General features: G+C 39.5%; 1 protein-coding gene across 1 annotated transcript in view; it reads right to left on the reverse strand.

Annotated features, from left to right (window-relative positions):
- Window positions 1-1,526: 1,526 nt before the first annotated feature.
- enpp6 (ectonucleotide pyrophosphatase/phosphodiesterase 6) overlaps window positions 1,527-26,296 on the reverse strand; it is a 33,231-nt gene continuing 8,461 nt past the window's right edge. Inside the window, exons 2-8 of the mRNA XM_061979646.2 lie at window positions 12,745-12,924; window positions 11,439-11,550; window positions 11,058-11,199; window positions 10,795-10,974; window positions 4,621-4,758; window positions 4,262-4,388; window positions 1,527-3,608 (exon numbers count right to left, since the gene is read on the reverse strand). Of these exons, the coding sequence (XP_061835630.1) occupies window positions 3,397-3,608; window positions 4,262-4,388; window positions 4,621-4,758; window positions 10,795-10,974; window positions 11,058-11,199; window positions 11,439-11,550; window positions 12,745-12,924 (1,091 nt within the window). The 3' untranslated portion in view covers window positions 1,527-3,396. The remainder of the gene's footprint in view (window positions 3,609-4,261; window positions 4,389-4,620; window positions 4,759-10,794; window positions 10,975-11,057; window positions 11,200-11,438; window positions 11,551-12,744; window positions 12,925-26,296) is intronic.

Genomic DNA, 26,296 nt, shown 5'->3' on the forward strand with positions numbered 1-26,296 from the left:
CACAGGGCCAACACAGACAGACAACATTCACACTCACATTCACACACTAGGGCCAATTTAGTGTTGCCAATCAACCTATCCCCAGGTGCATGTCTTTGGAGGTGGGAGGAAGCCCACGCAGTCACGGGGAGAACATGCAAACTCCACACAGAAAGATCCCGAGCCCGGGATTGAACTCAGGACTACTCAGGACTAGGGATGTCCGATAATGGCTTTTTGCCGATATCCGATATTCCAATATTGTCCAACTCTTTAATTACCGATACCGATATCAACCGATATATGCAGTCGTGGAATTAACACATTATTATGCCTAATTTGGACAACCAGGTATGGTGAAGATAAAGTACTTTTTAAAAAAATTAATAAAATAAGATAAATAAATTAGAAACATTTTTTTGAATAAAAAAGAAAGTAAAACAATATAAAAACAGTTACATAGAAACTATTAATTAATGAAAATGAGTAAAATTAACTGTTAAAGGTTAGTACTGTTAGTGGACCAGCAGCACGCACAATCATGTGTGCTTAAGGACTGTATCCCTTGCAGACTGTATTGATATATATTGATGTATAATGTAGGAACCAGAATATTAATAACAGAAAGAAACAACCCTTTTGTGTGAATGAGTGTAAATGGGGGAGGGAGGTTTTTTGGGGTTGGTGCACTAATTGTAAGTGTATCTTGTGTTTTTTATGTTGATTAATAAAAAACAAAAATAATAATAATAATAAAAAAAACAATACCGGTAATAAAAAAAAAGACACCGATAATTTCCGATAATACATTTTAACGCATTTATATTTATTTAACGACATCCCTACTCAGGACCTTCGTATTGTGAGGCACATGCACTAACCCCTGTCGCACCGTGCTACTAAAACTTGGAAAATCACATGATGTACTCCCACAATGTGTATTGCATAGGCCTGGTAGGCGAGTCTCTTCACACCAACCCCAATTTCTGTTTCACTGACGGAAGACTCGAGTTCAGTCTCGGTTGCAATATCTTTTGTGTTTGTAGTTTGCATGTTCTCCTGAAGTAACTTTGCACAAAAAATGTGTCCATAACTACACCTCTGCATAATATTGTATCCTTATCAAAAATTAAATAAAACAAAACAAAAAAAAATATTGTTAAACTTTCAAAAAAGAATAACATTACTTGTGTTGTTTTTCAGTCTGTAACTGAGAAGATTTGAAGAGCATCAGTTTGTCTGAAATTCAGAAAAAATACATCCTTATTTAAAATATAAACCTTTGTTTGTTAAACTCTCAACAAATGATAAAACATTCAAATTGGTCACCAACACTAACTTGTTATATAAAACATTTTAACCTACAAAACTATTTGTGTAGATGTGTTTTAATTTAAATGAGAACGTCAGGATTAATGGCTACAAAGAATAGATTTTGTAGTGCACAGCTTTTCGAAGCAGGGATTGATGCGTGATACTGATAAAGCATTTTACCCGGGCAAGAATTACCACCCCCCACCCATATGAACTACTATCTACTATACAAATAAAAGACAAATACTTATGTAATTTATTCATACCAGTGTATCTTAGAAATCCAAAAAAAGCTCTGAATTCAAGGGCATGAAAATACTGCTGGATAATTACAAACCCCGTTTCCATATGAGTTGGGAAATTGTGTTAGATGTAAATATAATCGGAATTCAATGATTTGCAAATCATTTTCAACCCATATTCAGTTGAATATGCTACAAAGACAACATATTTGATGTTCAAACTGATAAAAAAATGTTTGTGTGCAAATAATCATTAACTTTAGAATTTGATGCCAGCAACACGTGACAAAGAAGTTGGGAAAGGTGGCAATAAATACTGATAAAGTTGAGGAATGCTCATCAAACACTTATTTGGAACATCCCACAGGTGTGCAGACTAATTGGGAATAGGTGGGTGCCATGATTGGGTATAAAAGTCGATTCCATGAAATGCTCAGTCATTCACAAACAAGGATGGGGCGAGGGTCACCACTTTGTCAACAAATGCCTGAGTAAATTGTTGAACAGTTTAAGAAAAACCTTTCTCAGCCAGCTATTGCAAGGAATTTAGGGATTTCACCATCTACGGTCCGTAATATCATCAAAGGGTTCAGAGAATTTGGAGAAATCACTGCACGTAAGCAGCTAAGGCCGTGACCTTCTATCCCTCAGGCTGTACTGCATCAACAGGCGACATCAGTGTGTAAAGGATATCACCACATTGGCTCAGGAACACTTCAGAAACCCACTGTCAGTAACTACAGTTGGTCGCTACATCTGTAAGTGCAAGTTAAAACTCTCCTATGCAAGGCGAAAACCGTTTATCAACAACACCCAGAAACGTCGTCGGCTTCGCTGGGCCTGACCTCATCTAAGATGGACTGATACAAAGTGGAACAGTGTTCTGTGGTCTGACGAGTCCACATTTCAAATTATTTTTGGAAACTTTGGACGTCGTGTCCTCCGGACCAAAGAGGAAAAGAACCATCCGGATTGTTATAGGCGCAAAGTTGAAAAGCCAGCATCTGTGATGGTATGGGGGTGTATTAGTGCCCAAGACATGGGTAACTTACACATCTGTGAAGGCGCCATTAATGCTGAAAGGTACATACAGGTTTTGGAGCAACATATGTTGCCATCTAAGCAACGTTACCATGGACGCCCCTGCTTATTTCAGCAAGACAATGCCAAGCCACGTGTTACATCAACGTGGCTTCATAGTAAAAGAGTGCGGGTACTAGACTGGCCTGCCTGTAGTCCAGACCTGTCTACCATTGAAAATGTGTGGCGCATTATGAAGCCTAAAATACCACAACGGAGACCCCCGGACTGTTGAACAACTTAAGCTGTACATCAAGCAAGAATGGGAAATAATTCCACCTCAGAAGCTTAAAAAATGTGTCTCCTCAGTTCCCAAACGGTTACTGAGTGTTGTTAAAAGGAAAGGCCATGTAACACAGTGGTGAACATGCCCTTTCCCAACTACTTTGGCACGTGTTGCAGCCATGAAATTCTAAGTTAATTATTATTTGCAAAAAAAAAATAAAGTTTATGAGTTTGAACATCAAATATCTTGTCTTTGTAGTGCATTCAATTGAATATGGGTTGAAAAGGATTTGCAAATCATTGTATTCCGTTTATATTTACATCTAACACAATTTCCCAACTCATATGGAAATGGGGTTTGTATATTTCAGTCAAAATGTCCTCTAAGTCATTAGCTCATATCAAAAAAAGAGCCATCTTTTCTAATATCATATATAAAATCGTATATAAAATACCAGTGGAAATTAAAGTGTAATGAAATTAGAGCACGGCTCAAGATTCATGATTTGGTGTTCCAGATGTTTCTGACTTCTCACTATAGACATTAAGACACCTGTCATTGCCACAGTGCCAGCAGGGTGCCTAACAAAGCCATCCAGCAGGTCAGCTGGGTTATAGGCACGTGTGGACCACCGCAGCCGTTCAGGAGGTTCCCCACCCGAGACCAGGACCCGTTATTTGGCAGAGGTTCCACTCCCAGTATGCGGCAAAGCACGTTATAGACGTCCACTGCTCGGATCGGTGGAGCCCGAACATTCTGTTTGAAGTCTGCAGAAGAGAGAAGATCATCTGAGTCATGACTAAAACCTTGGTGCCAGTGCAGCAGAATCTCTGAAGTCAAAAAGGGGAAGGAAGGAACAGCGTGATGATGACCATGAATCGGGAATAAAAGTAACGGTGCACATATGTCTGTCCTGGCTGTTCAGTACAATGATACGAAAGCATTAAGTTCCGATCAATACGAAAATACCATCTAAATGCAGACAAATTCCATCTATCCATCCATTTTCTACCGCTTTGTCCCTTTTGGGATTGCGGGGGGTGCTGGAGCCTATCTCAGCTGCATTCGGGCGGAAGGCGGGGTAAACCCTGGACAAGTCGCCACCTCATCACAGGGCCAACACAGATAGACAGACAACATTCACACTCACATTCACACACTAGGGCCAATTTAGTGTTGCCAATCAACCTATCCCCAGGTGCATGTTTTTGGAGGAAGCCGGAGTACCCGGAGAGAACTCACGCAGTCACGGGGAGAACATGCAAACTCCACACAGAAAGATCCGAGCCCGGGATTGAACTCAGGACTACTCTGGACCTTCGTATTGTGAGGCACATGCACTAACCCCTGTTCCACCGTGCTGCCCTGCAGACAAGTTAACAGGTAAAATAAAATGTATTATTATTATTATCATGATTACCAGGTCCTGCAGCCAAGAAAAAGCCGCCCATGTCGAGGAATTCATTGTCGTAACCATGCCAACCATTTTGCCAAGCCAGGGGCTGCTCACTGCTGTCATTGTTCCAGTACGGGAGTTTGGCCTTATTCTGGAGAGAGTATTGACAGAAGATGCGTACAAAATAAATAAATCACATTTCAATGGTTACATTTGCAACAAAGATTTCCTCATTGTGGAATTATTACATTCCATTCTAATTCAAACTGGTTGAATAAATATTCTCCTTCACTTCTTGTAAGTTAGAAAAGGCAATGGGTGAGGAAGTCCAGAGGTGGACAAAGTAGATGTTTGTAGCTAGTTTGAGTAAAATTAAGATTTACCTGGGTGATAAACCAGCCTGGCTCAGCCACCAGGGTCATTGGGGCTACAAACTTTCCGCCTCTGTAATGGAAGCGTTCAGGGATGTCCTCTCTGGTATAAACATGCATGTTAGGGACTTTGGACAAAGCAGCATGTACCTGAAAACAACACATGTCAAGTACATAAATATAAAGACAGGTACATATATGTATTGTGTTTATACATCATCCCTTTATCGGACTTCATTTTATTGAATTGTCCAAATTGCCAGTGGCGCATGTGTCAGTTGTTTTCATACTTGCCAACCTTGAGACCTCCGAATTCGGGAGATCGAGGGGCGGGGTTAAGGGGGAGGAGTATATTTATAGCTAGAATTCACTGAAATTAAAGTATTTCTTATATCCATCCATCCATCCATTTTATATATATATATATATATATATATATATATATATATATATATATATATATATATATATATATATACATATATATATGTATAGTACAGTACACAGTATATATATATATATATATATATATATATGTATAGTACAGTACACAGTACTGAAAACACAGTTGTTCTACTAACTGTACTGTACTTGCTGCTTACTTAAAGAGGAACATTATCACCAGACCTATGTAAGCGTCAATATATACCTTGATGTTGCAGAAAAAAGACCATATATTTTTTTAACCGATTTTCGAACTCTAAATGGGTGAATTTTGGCGAATTGAACGCCTTTCTATTATTCGCTCTCGGAGCGATGACGTCACAGCGTGACGGAAAGCAATCCGCCATTTTCTCAAACACATTACAAATCAGCTCTGTTATTTTTCGTTTTTTCGACTGTTTTCCGTACCTTGGAGACATCATGCCTCGTCGGTGTGTTGTCGGAGGGTGTAACAACACGAACAGGGACGGATTCAAGTTGCACCAGTGGCCCAAAGATGCAAAAGTGGCAAGAAATTGGACGTTTGTTCCGCACACTTTACAGACGAAAGCCATGCTACGACAGATATGGCAAGAACGTGTGGATATCCTGCGACACTCAAAGCAGATGCTGACATCAACTCCAAAACTGGACAGATCAGCTTTCAGGAAAAGAGAGCGGATGAGGGTATGTCTACAGAATATATTAATTGATGAAAATTGCGCTGTCTGCACTCTCAAAGTGCATGTTTTGCCAAATGTATTTCATATGCTGTAAACCTAGTTCATAGTTGTTAGTTTCCTTTAATGCCAAACAAACACATACCAATCGTTGGTTAGAAGGGGATCGCCGAATTCGTCCTCGCTTTCTCCCGTGTCGCTGGCTGTCTTGTCGTTTTCGTCGGTTTCGCTTGCATACGGTTCAAACCAATATGGCTCAATAGCTTCAGTTTCTTCATCAATTTCGTTTTCGCTACCTGCCTCCACACTACAACCATCCGTTTCAATACATGCGTAATCTGTTGAATCGCTTAAGCCGCTGAAATCCGAGTCTGAATCCGAGCTAATGTCGCTATATCTTGCTGTTCTATGCGCCATGTTTGTTTGTATTGGCATCACTGTGTGACGTCACAGGAAAATGGACGGGTGTATATAACGATGGTTAAAATCAGGCACTTTGAAGCTTTTTTTAGGGATATTGCGTGATGAGTAAAATTTTGAAAAAAAATTCAAAAAATAAAATAAGCCACTGGGAACTGATTTTTAATGGTTTTAACCCTTCTGAAATTGTGATAATGTTCCCCTTTAAAAAAAAATAACACTCACCTTTCACTATTTGAGTAGCTTTTGTTCTGCCATTTGAGTACTGGCGACCGATCTCTGAATCCGGGAACATATCCTTCACATATTTTTTGAAAACATCCGCAAATGAGAACGGGATGTTGTTTGCAAGGTGGCCCATAATACTGCGTTGCCGCCGCTTCTCTGACCATTTATGAGTGACTATATCCATTCGGCCACCGTGTTATGGGTTATAGATAAACCTATGGATAACGGAGACATATATAATAGTCTCCTTTTCAGGTGAGAGGACGCTAAAGGCAGTGCTTTTAAGGCACGCCCCCAATATTGTTGTCCGGGTGGAAATTTTGGATATTACAACGTGTCGTAATTTTTAAGCAATGCATGATGGGAATTTTGAAGCAATGCATGATGGGAATCTGGATGTTGTGTGTCAGTGTATTGTAATAATCCCAGGAATGTAGGCTCATACGACTTCTTTGTTTGTCTTGTCTTTATTGCACAAGATGTAATTAAACCACACAACAGCTCCAATGTGTGTCTATCCCTTTTCCCGGCAAAACTCAAACACCCACTTCCTATTAACAACGTCACTTCCATATATCTCCCGGACGTCCCGCCCCCCAGCCACAGTCATTGGCTAACACTCCGTAGCCAGCTGCTACAGTATTAACGTGTCGGCTGGAATAAACACACGCTGAGAAATAGCTCCGTGCCTGCCTACTTTATGGGTTATAGATAAACCTATGGATAACGGAGACATATATAATAGTCTCCTTTTCAGGTGAGAGACGACGCTAAAGGCAGTGCCTTTAAGGCACGCCCCCAATATAGTTGTCCGGCTGGAAATCGGGAGATTTTCGGGAGAATGGTTGTCCCGGGAGATTTTCGGGAGAGGCACTGAAATTCGGGAGTCTCCCGGAAAATTTGGGGAGGATCGGCAAGTATGGTTGTTTTCTTTGTAAATGTTCATCAATAAATCAACAAACCCAGACAAGAAGTAATTATGTTTGTGTGTAAATTCCATGAACTATAATATATATCATTAACAGCATATGGTACTCCACCTCTTACTATAACCTCAGTTGGGTTCAACTATAGAAGAAACATTGGACCTCTGCATTTTCTCCATCAAGTAATAATCAGCCACTTTGTGCTTTGCCATCAAATAATTATTTCCTCCAATTTTACAACCTTTATGTAATACTATTTTTTTTTTAATTCTGTCTTTACCTGTTTCATAAAAACCTTCCATAGCAATTATGGACTGTACATTTTTGTACCAACAATGGGTTCAGATCCACCCAATGTATACCTGTTAAATATTATGTCAAAGGAGACTGATCATAATTTAAATCTACATTTAAAACTCTTCCTTGTGGTCTAGATAATATGTATTGAATATGTTTTGGTGTAAATTCTGTGTAAAATTTGCTCCACAGTCACTTTTATAACCTTTTTTTTTCAGTCAGTCTGCATACGTTCGTTTCTGGAGATTGCAAGTGTAACCGCACCCCACTCTCTCCAAAATAATCATATTTTATCTTTTAAAAATGTTTAACTGTTTAAGTATATACAGTATCTAGAATTTGTCACCGCTATTCTATTTCCAGACACGGTCGAAAATTAATTTCGTAAACATTATATAGATTCACCCGGTCACAGGATTAGGTACACCTGCACACTCTTCCATCAGTTCAGAGCTTTTTTTCAGCATTTATGTCACGGCATGTCGCACGTCTGTGGTATTATGCAAATGCCACGATTAGATTGAAATAATACTTTATACTACCTTTTTTTGTTTTTTTCCTCATAGTCTGAAGCAGAGGTCGAGGAACTCCATTATGATTTGACGCTTTGACATTATTTAACGCGATTATCCAACATTTTGACAACATTAAAAAGTCAGAAATTAGGAACTTCATCATAGGTCCCCTTTATAATTATATGTTAGTATACATGGATATGTATATGGATATATATATATATATATATATATATACACACACATATGAATAAAGTTAATATTGGCAACAATACTAAAACATGCTATTAAACATTTAAGTGAAACATGTATTTTTTTTCAATTTAAATTAAAATTTAATTTTAATTTATATTTGCTGCCATGGGCTTTTTTAGACTTTTAAGCGAGTTGTTTTGTATTCGTATTTTTCGGACTATAAGGCACACTTAAAATCCTTTGACAGTGCGCTTTATAACCCAGTGCACTTAATGTATGTATTAATTCTGATTATGCTTACCGACCTCGAAGTTATTATATTTAGTACATGGTGTAATGATAGGTGTGACCAGTAGATGGCAGTCACACATAAGAGATAATTGTAGACTGCAGTTGACTGACAAGCAACTCCAAAGGTTTGATGTTTAATTGAGAATACAAAACATTACAAACGACACTCAAAAAACTGTCAAAATCTTTTAGTATGACTTTGCTAAGCTACGAAGTCGCACTGCTTGATGGATTGTCAGCGAATTACGGCTGCCATAGTCAGACATATTGTGCTTCAACATACAGGTATTATTATGGAGCGTGTATAAGGACCCAAAAACGGCATCTATTAGCAGACATTTTATCTGGCGTTTTTGTTTCGCCCTATTATGCAAAACCAACTTTTCTTAACTATTGGTACCTGCTGATGTGTTTTTGGGATCTGCATAACTCCCAAATATTTGCGCGCGTCCGCCATTGCGGTTCGACGCCATAGTCAATAAACTCTTTCTTTTTCTCTATCCTCTTGTTGTGGGGCATTCATCCTCCGCTGTTGCCATTTCTAATATAAAGTAACGTACAGTTCCAACTTATATCTGTCAGTAAACTCGCTATGGAAGCGTTAAAAACTACCGGTACAACAGTGTAACGGAGCAAAGATGCTGTCCAAGTGAAGCCATGTAAATAAGATCACCCACAAATGGGCTCATCTTGAAGAGGCGGTCCGAAAACGGCTTGAAGACGGTCTGTAAAACATAAGGGTGTAACGGTACACAAACATTTCGGTTCGCTACGTACCTCGGTTTAGAGGTCACAGTTCGGTTCATTTTTGGTACAGTAAGAAAACAACAAAATATAAATGTTTTGGTTATTTATTTACCAAATTTGTAAACAACGGCTTTATCCTTTTAACATTGGGAACACTATAATAATTCTACCCACGTTAATCAACATTAAACTGCATCAAGTTGTTGCTCAGATTAAATAAAATGACAATACTTTTCTTCTACATATAGAAAGTGCAACATTAAACAGTTTCAAGTCAACTCATCGTGCTTAATTTATTACAGCATTTGGGAAGCCTGTAGTTAATTTTTATTATGTAAATGTTATATTTTTATCAACATGTGATAGCAGGGACCCTGCCATTCAAAACTAGGCTGCTCCATTACTAATGATTAATGTAACTATAGCTGAAAAAATAGTACAATAGCAATAGGAGAGACAATTCATCCCTGAACACCATGGAGTTCATGTAGGCTTTATGATGCAGTTACATTATTATATCAACTATCAGAGAAACTCTTCATTTAACATCATGTCCTTTTTTGCTGCTTCAACACAGCTCAATCAACACAGAAAAAGGTAAAGTGAAATAACAGACAGACAGGGCTTTGCTGTCCGTGACACACACACACACACACACACACACGCACAGACACACACACACACACACACACACACACACACACGCACACACACCGCAAAATGAGCTAACGTTACGCTAAAAGCGAATTAGCCTTCACCTCAAGCCAGGACTGCGAACGAGCTGAAGCTGCCGTTTATGTTTCTAGAACGTCAACGGGCTCATAGTGATGTTACTAGTAGTTGACTGGGATGTGTTTATTATAATTTGGGGAGAGTCCGCTGCCTGATGCTTACCTGCTAAACGCTAAGCACTGACTACATGCGCTCTGAATACGCACTGCTGATTGGCTGTTACCGCTCTGAATACGCACTGCTGATTGGCTGTTACCGCTATGTTTGTAACCAATCAGATGGTTGTGTGGGTGGGACAATGCTGGGTGATGTGTAGAGTCCTGACAGAGACAGGCAGAAGGAAGCGGAGCAGCTTGTTAAGACTTTAGCTTAGTCGGCTACTTTATATGTTCGTGTGGAAACTCGTTCGGTACACCTGCGAACCGAACCCCCAGTACCGAAACGGTTCAATACAAATACACGTACCGTTACACCCCTAGTAAAACATAATCTATGCATCATTACATGGTATGTAGACCACGAGGAAGTGTTTTATATGTAGAAAAAAATTTCATAATATTATGATCCGGTGCGCCTTTTGTATGAAAATAGACCTGAATAGACCCGCTCATCGGCAGCGCGCCTTATAATCCGGTGCACCCTATGGTCCGAAAAATACGGTCATGTTGGAGCGTTATCTCCATGGTCGATTATCAATTGTTGTTATTCAACAAATCCAAATTATGGTCTTACCTGTTGGAACTTATCTCCTTTGACCCACAAACTCACAACTGGTCCTTTGTCCATCATCTTGACAACATCTGACATGTTGATGTACTTGTCCAGCTCGATGACTTTCTCCATCCAATCAATTTTTGTCATGCCATGGTCGGAAAACATCACAATGTTGATTTTATTCACCATATTCTTCTCCTGCAAAAATGTAAACACTGTAAGCAACATGTGGATGATATAAGTGATATACTGTATGTGACTGTGACAATATCAACACTTACTTTGATTTTGTTGTTGAGCGTCTGCATGGCCAAGTCCAGCTGTTGTAGCGCTATTTTGATCTGAGGAGAGTCTGGGCCAAAGTGGTGTCCTTCCACATCCACGTTCTCATAATATATGGCTGCCATGCTCGCACCACCTGACCTGCAGGTATGCATTGAGGAATGATAGAAAATTCAATGTATGTGAAGTTTTGTTGTCATCAAAAAGCTGAATTGTTGATGAGGTTAAGAGAGTATGGGTATCTTCATTCTAAAATCCCAAAGAGGAATGTGTTCACGTAACTGACAATTATGCACGTGTTTGCCTCCAACGCCGCAAAGCCCATTTGGAGAATCTTTTGGAAATAACTTTTAATGCGAAGCGAACACAGGTGTTCTTACCTGAGGATGTTGAGAGCATTTTCAATTGAATAAGTTAGGTTTTGTATTGATGGGTTGTAGACATATTCTTCACAGAAGGTTGGGCGAACTCCGAGAATCTCTGCCTCACAGCCTGCAGGCACACAAACACACGCCAACACAATTAAATGTGAGACTCCAGTGATAGCACTCCTGTAATATGATAATATCATTTTGCAAACCTGATATTTACGTCCATTTACAAGTTCTCATCTGTTGTGGAGCGTGTCCGAACGTTTCATCCACCCATTGTGTGTAATTCCTACTTTGTGTGTTTTTTAACCTTTTTTCTACATCTTTCTAATTTTGCTAGCTTAATATGAGTCCAAAGAAAGTAATAGACAAATGATGTGTGGTTGGAAACATTCAGGAAGTATCCACAGCGTTGTCGACACTGCCACCACTCCCACGAACAAGATGAAGTGGATTTTACTTTTTATTTCTAACCATTGAGCTGGAGTATGTTTAGAACTATATTTAGACGTATTATTTTAATTAATTTTGTCATAAAAACTAACGTCAGAACGATTGCAATTGCATGGTTCCGGACACAGCCACACACGTCATTGGTAGCAAAGATGGCGCCTCTCATTTAATTGACCTCAGACAGCTCTGCCACTAGTGGTACGGGGATTCATCTAGTGCAATGGTAGGGAACCTATGGCTCTAGAGCCAGATGTGGCTCTTTTGATGACTGCATCTGGCTCTCAGATAAATCTTAGCTGACATTGCTTAACACGATAAGTAATGAATAATTCCGCTGGTAACCACAGTGTTAAAAATAACCTTCAAAATATAAAACATTCTCATGCATTTTAATCCATCCATCCGTTTTCTACCACACCTGTTCAAGAAGTCACATTAATGGTAAGAAGTGTTTGATTTATTATTGGTTAGCTTCAGAATAACAATGTTATCAAAAAGAATAAGAGACTTATTATACTCTAAAAATGTTGGTCTTACCTAAAAATGCACGCATTTAGTTGTATTCAGTGTTAAAACATATTATATGGCTCTCACGGAAATACATTTTAAAATATTTGGCTTTCATGGCTCTCTCAGCCAAAAAGGTTCCCCGACCCCTGATGTAGTGGTACGCCAAAGAATCGCTTGATTAAAGTACAGTGTTTTATTTTCCTATATTCAAAGAAAGTATAACTGTTTAAACTGTGTGTAACGTCAGAGTGGCCAAAAATATTAAATATACTTGTTAAATAACACCTCTGCCTTGTTTTTAATGAATACTGGACGTTTCTAATTGGTTCAGAATAAAATCGTGTGTAATTACCTGGCCAGTAGTACATGAAAACCTTCTTTCCAAGTTTCTGCAAAGTAATCCATAATGGTTCTGATCCATTCCACCAAAGCGGTAATCTGCTGTCAGGATTGGAGCCAATCAGAAACTCTTTCCCAGAGGATTCATCCCACATGTAGTTTCCAATCATCTGATGAACTTCACAGTGACGGCCTGGGAAAGAGAAATAGTAATCATGGTCAAATCAGATTCTTTCTTGAAATGAATCCAACATAACATTTCCGTTTCCACTCTGGTACTGACCTGACATTTGTGTCCATTTTGTTTTTAGTCTGTACCTTGCTTGCAAAATCTTTTTTTTTGTAATAAAACAATAAATAGTGAGTTGTTGTTTGTTCCAAAGAGGTAGGATATCACAAAAAAAATAAATGAATTGTAGTTTTTGTTCTCAGTTCTCAAGAGGACACATGATTCAGGTAAATGCTGCCAACTACAGTAAGGAAAGTAGCTATTGGCTGTCATAAAAGCCGCAAGAAGTCGTTGGATGACATCATCGCCTCATTTGCATAATGTATTTGTTAGAATAATTATGTGTAAATTATCACACAACTCTTATGCTGAAAGACCGTTGCTATAGTTATTAGCTATTGTGCTCAAGTTAGACTTTTCTATCTGTGCAAGGACAAAACTTCTTGTCTGAGGGGTGGCCTCAGCCGCAGATATTATCTTTGTTTAGCCCGCTAACGGCCAAGGACTTCAAGGACCTCAACGAAGATAAGACGACAGCACGCAGACGAAGCAGAGACAAGGCAATCACAAGGCCTCCAGCACATTCCGTCACGTATTGTGTGTACTGGAAGCTGCTTTGCATGAAATGTGTGGCCACTCCTTCTAGAGGCGGCCTCAGTGATGTTACCAGGGACCTCCCAAATAAATAGAGGAGCGTGTGGGACTGTTAGCTCAGAGCGTGGTGGGAGATTGACCAAATAGACCTGAATAGACCCGCTCATCAGCAGTGCGCCTTAAAATCCGGTGCGCTCTATGGTACGGAAAATACGGTATGCTAAATTTGATCAACATTAATACAATTCTCTGGGAGCGTAATGATCTACGCACTTGCCTTCTATGTCACATGACGTGGGTTCGATTCTCAGCTGCTCCTGAGGTCAACTGACAGTTTTATAGGTGCCACTCCAGCAGAACTAGGTGCCCCCCCTCAAAAAAAGTCTGGACATGCCACTGCAAGTTGGCAACACTATCTGTGGATTATGTGTACTCACGTTTATGTGAGTTCAGTTAGTGATTCTTCGAACTCAAAAATGTGTCAAGTTTAGCAGACTTATTGTTTGTTGGATCATTGCTGATTACACCTGATTTGAAAAATAAACAATTATTTGACTTGTTTTTTGTTGTTGCTAAGAAAAGTGCAGCCAAGTGTCCCGCAGGATTGTGTGGTTTTGAGTATTGTGGTCACTGACAGCATGTTCATAATGACCGAATGAAAACTGCCTGATCAGCATTCTGCATGGTCGCACACAGGGAGGAGGAACCTTTATCCAACACAATTGATGTCATTTCCTCTCAGAGTCTCGCGGAGCTTCTTTTCATAGATTGTTGGCGCTGATTTAAATGACTTTGAATTCACTCACTTTGTTCAGTCGTCATGGCCTTCGACAAGAAAACAAGTCTGAAACATTCTTTGTTCCTGTATCCTGGCTTTTATTTCACATTTGTTGCCTCCCACTAGTTCTGCCTTGTGTTTTCTCCCCAGATTTGCAGAGAAAAGACCAACGAGCCACACTGCAGGGCAACGTCGGATTGTACTACTTTTTATTGAGATATTCAGATAACTAAAAATGCATACAATATTTAGCTATCCATCCATTTACTACCGTTTATATTTATAATTATTATTAAAGAAACATTTTGTTGAAATCATGTGCTTTTTATGGTACTTCCAATAAAGTTGCAAGTACAAAGGTAATTGAGGTCAAACTTTAAAATGTAAACTTTGCCTTTTCAATGATCAGACTTCAAAGGATCATTGTTTTTACAGATTTTGTGGCCCATGAAGAGCATATTGGTATATTTTTATGACAGGCCGTATAACTCATTGTTAACCCTCCTCATTACCATTCTGGCCAATCATCACATCATCAGCCTGACTTTAAAAATGTCTGGAACTTTGACCATATATGGCAAACACCACTGATCTTTAGATCATTTACATGTACCAGGCATGTGATTTGACCACAATGAAAAAGACTGAAACAATTTCCGGGGGTCTGGGGGACGAAGGCCCCCAGCCAGGTGGTGCCCTGGGAAGCTCCTGGTTTTTCACCAATTTAACATGCTAAAATTAACAAAGACAGCACCATTTGAAGAAAATATTTTAGTGTTTAAAGACATGAAAACATCATTAATAGAACATACATAACCCAATTATCCTAATGAATCACTGTATATGGTTCAGTCCCAACAGTATTTAGTCACTAATATTTACATCTTGTGTTCATTTCACATCCACAGGTGTCACATTGATCAGTGTTATTATCTACAGGAAAATAGGATATAGGATATAAATTTATGAAAATAATTAAACATGTTTAGTATTGTTTACTCATATTTGAAAATAGGAAATAATAATAATGTGAGGACACTGACATATTGCATGAAACAAGTGTGAAAATATTTACCCTCAAGATTGTTACACCACTGACAATATTGTTTCAAGAGACTACATAAGAACTTAATATTACAAAATAGTATTATATGCAAATTTATTTCAAATAAATTGTTAACTGGAATCAATAATGCGACTCTTTGAATTTCTGTAATTTCATAATATATTTTCACGTGGCTTTTTATTTTGAGAAAAACCCATTTATATTTCGCAAAGCAATAATTGGTTAATATTTAAAACAAACATGCGTATTTCGCAAGCAAATATTTTTTAGCTTACCTCATTATTAACAACCCTGTCTGCAACTGAAGTGGCTTGTTTGGGTGGATCTTTCCTCTCGATGTCAACGGCAGTTGTCGATGTAAACAAAGGATGAAGTCCGTAAGGTTTGCTCACTTTCGGTTGACATCCAAAAGTACCAGCTAGTGAAAAGTTCGTTTTCCTTGCTTCAAGTTGTTTCATATGTTTTTGGCGTTTCGCATGTACTTCCAAAGCCTTGAAACCTCGTGATCCATAGTCAATATTATCATGACACCACGTGCACAAAACCTTTCCGGGACGATCGATTTTCCGAATAAAATCACCGAACAAAGTCGTAACTTCCTTCTTCCCAACAGTATCAGTGATTTCCCTTTCCATCCAGTCCCATCGAAACGTATTTTTGACATGTTTATCAATTTCTTTTACTCGTAAAGCGTCCTTTCTCTCGAGAACCGACATTATATGGAAAATGGCGGTAATAACCATTATGAATGATGACGTTAATAACGTCATCATTCATAACAGATGTCCTGATTGGTCACAAGGAACATATCGACCAATCAACTATGGCGTAATATAAACTACGTCTCGAATCTTGATTTAGGGTCGGAAAAAAAACCGGAAAAACGGGAGATAATTTTTTTCCCCCCCGAGATTAAAAAAGACGGAATTCCGACTTTAGACGGAAAAATCACATGCCTGATGTACACTAAAGGCCATTAAACGTGTAAAGATGATAAACACAATACCAGTAGACCGTGCAAGCCATGGTGCGTGTAAGTTGTCTGGTCTACAAGTGAGAGTGCACCCAGGTATACAAAGAAATATCTGATGGTCAAGTCGAGTTAATTGTATTCATTTGGAGGCATATTCTCCTGTCTGGCTTTTGGGCTTGAAGGTTTTTATACACGTTTTTCTTAACCGTATTCTCCAATCCAGCCTGCGGACACACCAACCCCTCATAAATGAGGCAAAAGAGCTTAAAGGGGAACATTATCACCAGACCTATGTAAGCGTCAATATATACCTTGATGTTGCAGAAAAAAGACCATATTTTTTTTAACCGATTTCCGAACTCTAAATGGGTGAATTTTGGCGAATTAAACGCCTTTCTATTATTCGCTCTCGGAGCGATGACGTCACGTTGTGACGTCACATCGGGAAGCAATCCGCCATTTTCTCAAACACATTACAAACACCGAGTCAAATCAGCTCTGTTATTTTCCGTTTTTTCGACTGTTTTCCGTACCTTGGAGACATCATGCCTCGTCGGTGTGTTATCGGAGGATGTAACAACACGAACAGGGACGGATTCAAGTTGCACCAGTGGCCCAAAGATACGAAAGTGGCAAGAAATTGGACGTTTGTTCCGCACACTTTCCCAACGAAAGCTATGCTACGACAGAGATGGCAAGAATGTGTGGATATCCTGCGACACTCAAAGCAGATGCATTTCCAACTGGACTGGACAGATCAGCTTTCAGGAAAAGAGAGCGGATGAGGGTATGTCTAAAGAATATATTAATTGATGAAAACTGGGCTGTCTGCACTCTCAAAGTGCATGTTGTTGCAAAATGTATTTCATATGCTGTAAACCTAGTTCATAGTTGTTAGTTTCCTTTAATGCCAAACAAACACATACCAATCGTTGGTTAGAAGGCGATCGCCGAATTCGTCCTCGCTTTCTCCCGTGTCGCTGGCTGTCGTGTCGTTTTCGTCGGTTTCGCTTGCATACGGTTCAAACCGATATGGCTCAATAGCTTCAGTTTCTTCTTCAATTTCGTTTTCGCTACCTGCCTCCACACTACAACCATCTGTTTCAATACATGCGTAATCTGTTGAATCGCTTAAGCCGCTGAAATCCGAGTCTGAATCCGAGCTAATGTCGCTATACTTTGCTGTTCTATGCGCCATGTTTGTTTGTATTGGCATCACTGTGTGACGTCATAGGAAAATGGACGGGTGTAAATAACGATGGTTAAAATCAGGCACTTTGAAGCTTTTTTTAGGGATATTGCATGATGGGTAAAATTTTGGAAAAAACTTCGAAAAATAAAATAAGCCACTGGGAACTGATTTTTAATGGTTTTAATTCTTCTGAAATTGTGATAATGTTCCCCTTTAATTGTTTTCATTTGGAGGCATATTCTCCTGTCTGGTTTTTGGGCTTGAAGGTTTTTATACACGTTTTTCTTAACCGTATTCTCCAATCCAGCCTGCGGACACACCAACCCCTCATAAATGAGGCAAAAGAGCTTAAGTCTTGAATGAAGGCAGGCTCATTATTAATGAGGCGGACTTTGCTGTAACGCCTTTTTTTCTTGGTTGTGTGAAAATAATGGAGCATAGAATCTTACTAACGCTTGTGAATGTTATTATGATCCATGAAAAATATAACACTTTAAATTTAAAAAAGGCCATATCAATCCAGGCACGGGTACGTGTGTTGCCATGGTGATGTAGCGTGTGTATGCACGCTACAACAGCTTCTTCTTCCTAGCTGGCTGTGAATAATAATCAGTAGATGAAACTTTGTTTACTTGTTTATATAACCACCCTGATGTTATTTGTGATGTTAAAAGGTATGTTAAGTACAAATGTGTGTAAAGCTGTGACATGTCAGAGGGTCATGCATAGACAACTATGTATGTGTGTGTGTGCAAGTCGGAGATAAAACCGGATAGAAGGGTTTAGCAACTGAGGGAGGGGTGAGAGAACCACGGGCACAACAACTTGTAAACAACAGTAGTAGTTCTAAAGTCACCAACCTCACCATCATCAATCAGTCAATCAAAGTTGACTTATATAGAACAAGCAGAATGTATGAACAGTAACAGTATATTGCTGTTCATACACTATGTATGATATACCTTCTTTTTCTGGCTCTCAACAAAGGCGGACGGTTCCTCTCCCTCTCCCATAACTCTCCTGTTTTGCTTCTTTGTCTCATCTTGTCTTTTCTTGTCTCAAATTTCTAAGAGCTTCTATTTTGCGCTGTTCTCCAAAATATAAAACATAAAATTGATCAACTGGTCTCTCAACTCAACTCTCTCAACTGGTCTCTCAACTCTACGGAAGATGATGGCAGCCGTTCAAGGAGCCCAGAGGCTGCCGATTTCTACATTGATTTGCAAATTGGATTAACATCTCAGAAAAGCTTTCTGCTCTTCAAGGCGAAATTGTGATCAATTTGAGAGCCAGAATGGACAACTAAAGCAGACAAATCATGGGAATGTATTTGCTCGCCCTCACCAAAACAATCCTATCTATCAATTAATCAATCAATCAATCAAAGTTTACTTATATAACCCTTAACCACAAATGTCTCAAAGGGCTGCACAGGCCACAACGACATCCTCGGCTCAGATCCCACATCGGGGCAAGAAAAAACTCAACCCAATGGGAACAACGATAACTACAAGGGACCGCAGATGTGGGGATCCTCCCTTGGTGAGCGGTGCAATGGATGCCGAGTGGATACAGTTAATAATGTGAGAGTCCAGTCCATACTGGGGCCAAATTTACACTTTGGCTCCCTCAGCATTGGCCTTGGCAGGATCATGCTGTAAACACCCCAGTGAGACCATTTCAGCGAAAGAAGCTCCAAAATCCCTTCCCTCTTCTTCAAAGACACTTTAGTTGTTGACTCTGTTCCGTGATGCGAAACGGAGCGACTTTCAAGCTTATGGACAAAACATGCACCCATGGACTAACACTACGCACAAATGCATAAACCCCACCCCACCAGGCCATGTCTTCGCCACTTCACCCCCCCGCCCCCCCTCTTGCAAGTATTCAGTTATTGTGTCATAAATATGTGCTAATATGTGCTTATTCTTGCTCAAGGTTTTTTTGCTCTAGTCTCAAAGTGAGTGAACCTAAACAGAGGTTGGAGTTTTATGTCAGCAACCATTGCCCTTATGGGTGTAGCACCGACCACTCCTTGTAATCCAGAGGTTATAAATACACTTTATATTCAGTTACAGGGATTCTGTTGGAGTGTTAAGGTCCACAATAAAGTTTGAAATGAGTGTCAGACTTGAATTGCCTCCGTCAGGTAATAAGTCAGGTAAAACAGCATATATATATATATATATATATATATATATATATATATATATATATATATACACATATATATATATATATATATATATATATATATATATATATATATATATATACATACACATATATATATATATATATATATATATATATATATATACACATATATATATATATATATATATATATATATATATATACATACAGTATATATACATATTCTGTATATGTATGTAAAATATACAGTAGATATATACATACTGTATATATATACATATATATACATATATATATATATATATACAGTATATATATATATATATATATATATATATATATATATATATATATATATATATATATATATATACACAGTATGCGGTACTAGTTAAGTACTGCAATACTAATGAATCAAAAACGGTACTATACTCCCTTCGTAAAATACCGGTCCCCTTTTTTTCTCGTCAACGGGCATGACGGCGCGCCGTCTTCTCGTCGTGACATTGCTGGTTTTTACGAGCAGAGGAGCATGTTCGGCAGCGCACAATCACAGAGTACTTACAAGTAGACACGGTGTGTCGTCAGAAAAGGGAGAATGGACACATTTTGTCTTAAAAACTAACGATAAAAGGTGAAGCTATAACTGAAACGCCGCTCAGCAGGAGGTGCTTTAAAGACGGCTAGCTAGCAGTGTTTTAGCTACTTCTAAATCACTAATCCTCGCCTCCATGTCGACCAATGAAGTAAGTTTCTTACAAGTATCATCCCTGCAGGACGAGGATGCATCACTACACACCGTAGGAGGATACAATGGCTCACGGCAACAAGCTGGCTCGCCTCAGTATAAACAAACGCCATGGGTGGATCTACACCCCACATCCACTGTAATGATACCAAGTAAAAGAGCCTATCTAGTCAATACTGCAATGATTAGATGGATATGTTTTATTGTCACAAAAAGATTTTTTCCTTTTTTTTTTAATGTATATTATGTTTATAAACTCATGAAACACGTCCCTGGACACATGAGGAATTTAAATATGACCAATGTATGATCCTGTAACTACTCGGTATCGGGTCAATACCTAAATTTGTAGTATCATCCAAAACTAATGTAAAGTATCAAACAACGGAAGAATAAGTGATTATTACATTTTAACAGAAGTGTAGATGGAACATGTTAAAACACAAAGTAAGCAGATATTAACAGTAAATGAACAAGTAGAGTAATAATCCATTTTCTACTGCTTTTCCCTCATAATTTTGAAAAAATAATAGAATGAGAAATGAAACAATATGTTACTGTATATAAAGTTCAATTAAAGTTAAAGTACCAATGATTGTCACACACACTAGGTGTGGCGAAATTATTCTCTGCACCTACTCAGTGGCCTAGTGGTTAGAGTGTCCGCCCTGAGATCGGTAGGTTGTGGGTTCAAACCCCGGCCGAGTCATACCAAAGACTATAAAAATGGGACCCATTACCTCCCTGCTTGGCACTCAGTATCAAGGGTTGGAATTGGGGGTTAAATCACCAAAAATGATTCCCGGGTGCGGCCACCGCTGCTGCCCACTGCTCCCCTCACCTCCCAGGGGGTGATCAAGGGTGATGGGTTAAATGCAGAGAATAATTTCGCCACACCTAGTGTGTGTGTGACAATCATTGGTACTTTAACTTTAACTTTAACTTTATTTGACCCATCACCCTTGATCACCCCCTGGGAGGTGAGGAGAGCAGTGGGCAGCAGCGGTGGCCGCGCCCAGGAATCATTTTTGGTGATTTAACCCCCAATTCCAACCCTTGATGCTGATATGTCACTATATATATATATATATATATATATATATATATATATATATATATATATATATATATATATATATATATATATATATATATATGTATGTGTGGGAAAAAAATCACAAGACTATTTCATCTCTACAGGCCTGTTTCATGAGGGGTTCCCTCCGCTCCAAATTGACATTTGTTGAGCACTGTACGACGATCAGAAATGGAAAAATTCAACATCGACTACTCCACGAAGAACATTCCCATACCCGCGCAGAATGACTACAGGCTAAGGCTCATAGAAAAGACGGAACACTTCCTAAGAAGGATGCGGTGGAAAGCACATTTTTTCCTCCACCCTGAAACAAAAGGAACGCAAAAGAAAACTTACGGATTCAAATCTACCAAGAACCCACCCACAGTTGAGGAACTAAAGGATTTTGAGAACGACATGCTCAAAATGATACAATCAGTCAAATTCAAGCCAGTCCGCAACCCACTCCTCACCAAGCTGAAAAATGACAAGGAGCGCATCAAGAAAGTAAACAACCTCACTCATCATAGCTGCCGATAAAACCACAAACTTCTACAGAATGGACATACCAGAACATAACACCTTACTGGACAGAAGCATCACCAAATCATACAAAAAAGCACAACCCAACACTTTACAGAACATCCACCTGGAAAATAAAAGGATCGCGGCTGAACTGGACATTGAGGACAGGGTGGACGCCACAGCCAACAAGGAAGCCTTCATCACATTGAAGGACCACAAACCCAACTTCGCAAATAACCCAACATGCCGACTAATAAACCCAACTAAATCTGAAATAGGAAAAATCAGCAAAATAATCCTGGACAGAGTCAACACAAAAATCAAGGACAAAACACCACTCAACCAATGGAGAAATACAGCAGCAGTAATCAAATGGTTCAACAACATCCAAGACAAACAACAGCACAACTTTATCTCCTTCGATATCGAAGAATTTTACCCTTCCATCACGCAAGACCTACTGACTCAAGCACTAGACTTCGCCTCAGACTACGACTCAATCACAGGCAACGAAAGAAACATCATCATCCACGCAAAAAACTCCATACTCATCCACAACAGTACACCATGGCAAAAAAACAACAACTCAACATTTGACGTCACTATGGGAAGTTTTGACGGAGCAGAAACATGTGAACTCGTTGGGAGTTTCCTCCTCTCCCAGCTTGCTAGCCTCAACCTGAACCTTGGTATTTACCGTGATGACGGACTGGCAGTGTGTCGCGCCTCGCCAAGGAGCAGCGAGAATACCAAGAAGCGCATATGCCAAATTTTCAAAGAGAACGGCCTACGGATCACGATTGAAGCCAACAAGCAAACCGTCAACTTCCTTGACGTCACTTTCAACCTGAGAAATAACAGCTACCAACCATTCACGAAACCCAACACAACACTCCAATACGTGCACCATGACAGCAACCACCCACCCACCACCACGAAAAGAATACCTACCGGAATTAATAAAAGGCTATCGATGCTGTCATCTAGCAAAGCTGAATTTGACCAAGCAACCCCCCCGTACCAAAAAGCCCTTGATGAAAGCGGATACAATGTCACCCTCACCTATGAACCCACGCCAGGAAACCAGCCAAAAAAGAACAGAAAACGAAACGACATCATCTGGTACAACCCCCCATACAGCAAAAACGTCTCAACTAACATTGGACACAAATTCCTCAATCTGATTGACAAACACTTTCCCAAAGACAACACCCTAAGAAAAGTATTCAACAAGAACAACATTAAATTGAGCTACAGCTGTATGAACAATATACGACAAATTATCTCAAACCACAACAAAACAATTGCAAATGAGCCGTCGGCCCCCGGACAGAGCGACTCCAAAACCAACAAAGGCTGTAACTGTCGAAAGAAACCTGATTGCCCTCTCAACGGGGGGTGCTTACAAACATCAGTTGTCTACCAATCTAAGGTAACACGCAAGGACATTAACACATCCGACACATATGTAGGATTAACCGAGGGAGAATTCAAAACCAGATGGAACAATCACAAGGCTTCTTTCAGGAACCAAAACCTGCGGAATACCACAGAACTCAGCAAACACATTTGGGACCTCAAAGACAATAATGTTGAATATTCAATAACATGGCAAATTCTTGCATCCAGCACACCTTACAATAGTGGTAATAAAAGATGCAACCTATGCTTGAAAGAGAAACTGTTTATTATTTACCGTCCAGACCTGTCATCCCTCAACAAGCGCAGCGAAATTGTAACAGCGTGCCGCCACAGACGGAAACACCTCCTAGGTAACACATGAGCCAATCACCACGCCCCTACGCCAGCCTGTACCCACCCACTCTGTGCCCTATATAAACCATGGTATGCGAATGCTCCCATTAAAATCTCCTGATGATTGAGGGAACCCCCCCTCATGAAACAGGCCTGTAGAGATGAAATAGTCTTGTGATTTTTTTTCCCACACATACATATATATATATATATATATATATATATATATATATATGTAGCCGAGTTAAATTTTATTCTATTTTATTTTAATTTTGGTCATTTATTCACATCATTTTTTGTGGTGAACTTCCCCAAAAGTGTTTCTCATTGTAAATAGGTTCCACTCTATTATTTTCCATTACATACCTTTTTGTTTCCCTGGGGGGTGATTTGGCGTTGCACCTTTGTGACCAGCTTCAGTGAGCACTGACGCTCGGAGTTGGTAAGTCACGTTTATGTCTCTCTCCTTTTTTTTTATAAACTTTTTGGTTGTCGTTCTTAAAAGTGTTTTGTGGGAATGCGCACTGTCTTGTGACTTGTTGGTGGGCATGCGTGTTGAATTCCTGAATGTTGGTTGTTGAATTAGTGACAAAAAAAATACTTTTGTATGCTAAATGATGTGTGGATTAGCCTATTGCTAGCGGCAGTTGTTGCGGGGTTTCCTGGTCTCGTAAGTTTACGCACGGGTCAGGGGCTCTGTTGTGTGTCTGTGTGGACATCTTGTGTGCCGCTCTAGCATTAATATGAGTGTGTATTATTTTCTTCTTTATTTTTAGTGGAGAGAGATCGTTTTTGCCGTGGACTGTGTGTGACGCCCCGTTGTTTTTGTTTCTATTCAAAAAAGGTATGTATGTTATGAGGTATTTTTGACATAGTTTATTGTATAAAAAATATAAAAAGAGTCGATGTGGGTGGGAAAGATGAGGTGTATTACTGCACATTTTAAGGATCATTTTTCTTAATATATATTATTTGCTGAAGTATATATTTTATATACTGTGTTTTATTTAATTAATTTAATCGAGACTATTTTATGCTTTATTTACCTTTTCATTATTATTATTACTATTTTAGTTATTATTATTATTATTTCCACATTAAGAATATATAATTGAATTGAGTGAGCACTGACGCTCGGAGCTGTGGAGAGAGATCGTTTTTGCCGTGGACTGTGTGACGCCCCGTTGTTTTTGTTTCTATTCAAAAAAGGTGAATAAACCCTCCATGATTCAACTCCTGAGTGTGCGCCTCACTACAAGATACACAACGCAGAACAGTGACTGTTACAAAATGGTGCCGTGACCCGGATTCTTCAGATCAGCTGCTGCAGATCGCCGAGGTTATGCTGTGAGCAAGTAAGCGTATCGTACAGCAATCAGAAAGGATCCGTTGATCGTTGAGACTTTTGATAAAAAGTGATTTTGTTTTGCTGTGGCTGTGTTTTTCCACAATTTATCATTACGTTTCCTCACGTACAGTGTCTCTATACCACGTGTCTCTATATAGTTAAATTTTATTTTAACGTCATATTTCCACTGTCATATTCATTGTGTTTAAAATATAATGGATTTTACACCATTTGGGAGGGGTAGAGGGTGGATGCAAGCAGGGACCGCAGAGCAAGCTAGGCAGCCAGGCTGTAGCAGCCCTGATGGTACTCCTGTAGCAAGGCAAATGTTTTCCACTCCCACCGTTGCTAATAATGACACCCTGGCACAATTGCGTGATCTTTTAGGAGAGTTGGGAACCCACATTGGTGACACCGTTGTTAGCCGTATATTAGCCAACCAAACACCTTCCCCCACACTAAGTTGCCCACACCCCATGACTCCACCCCCGCTCGAGCCCATGCCCTCCCCAGTTGATTTGTCTCGACTGAACATCATGGTAAATGCAGCTGTCAAGGAACCAATGATGTATAGGGGAGATGGCTCAGACAAATACACCGCACAAGAGTGGATAGATATGATGGACGCTTACCTGCGAAAAAAGAATTGTCCTACTGCAGAGCAGGCGGATGAAATCGTCAGTCATCTTTTGGGACGAGCTAAGAGTATCGTTAAAGTGGGGCTGAAGAGTATTACTGATATCAACACACACCCTGAAGTGGTATACGACATACTCAGAAGATACTTCAGTGACTCTCCCATGTCCGGCTTACCGATAGCTGATTTCTATTCTACACAGCCTGATGCAAATGAGAACCCAGTGGATTACTGGATTCGACTCAATACAGCAGCCGAGCACGCTGACCAGCATCTGCGGAAAAGTGGAGAAAAGATGAAGAACATGTCAGCGCAAATTGCTATGATGTTCATCAGGAACTGCCCCAACCTCGAGCTCTCCAGTGTGTTCCGATGTAAGCCTATCAGCAAATGGTCAGCCGTGGAGGTGCAAGAAGCTATCGATGAGCACCAGAGGGAGCATCAGGCAAGGAAGAGGGCCATTAGAGCAGAGAAGTTCAAAATGG

Source organism: Nerophis lumbriciformis, linkage group LG19 (assembly GCF_033978685.3).
Source record: "Nerophis lumbriciformis linkage group LG19, RoL_Nlum_v2.1, whole genome shotgun sequence".
Lineage (NCBI taxonomy): Eukaryota > Metazoa > Chordata > Actinopteri > Syngnathiformes > Syngnathidae > Nerophis > Nerophis lumbriciformis.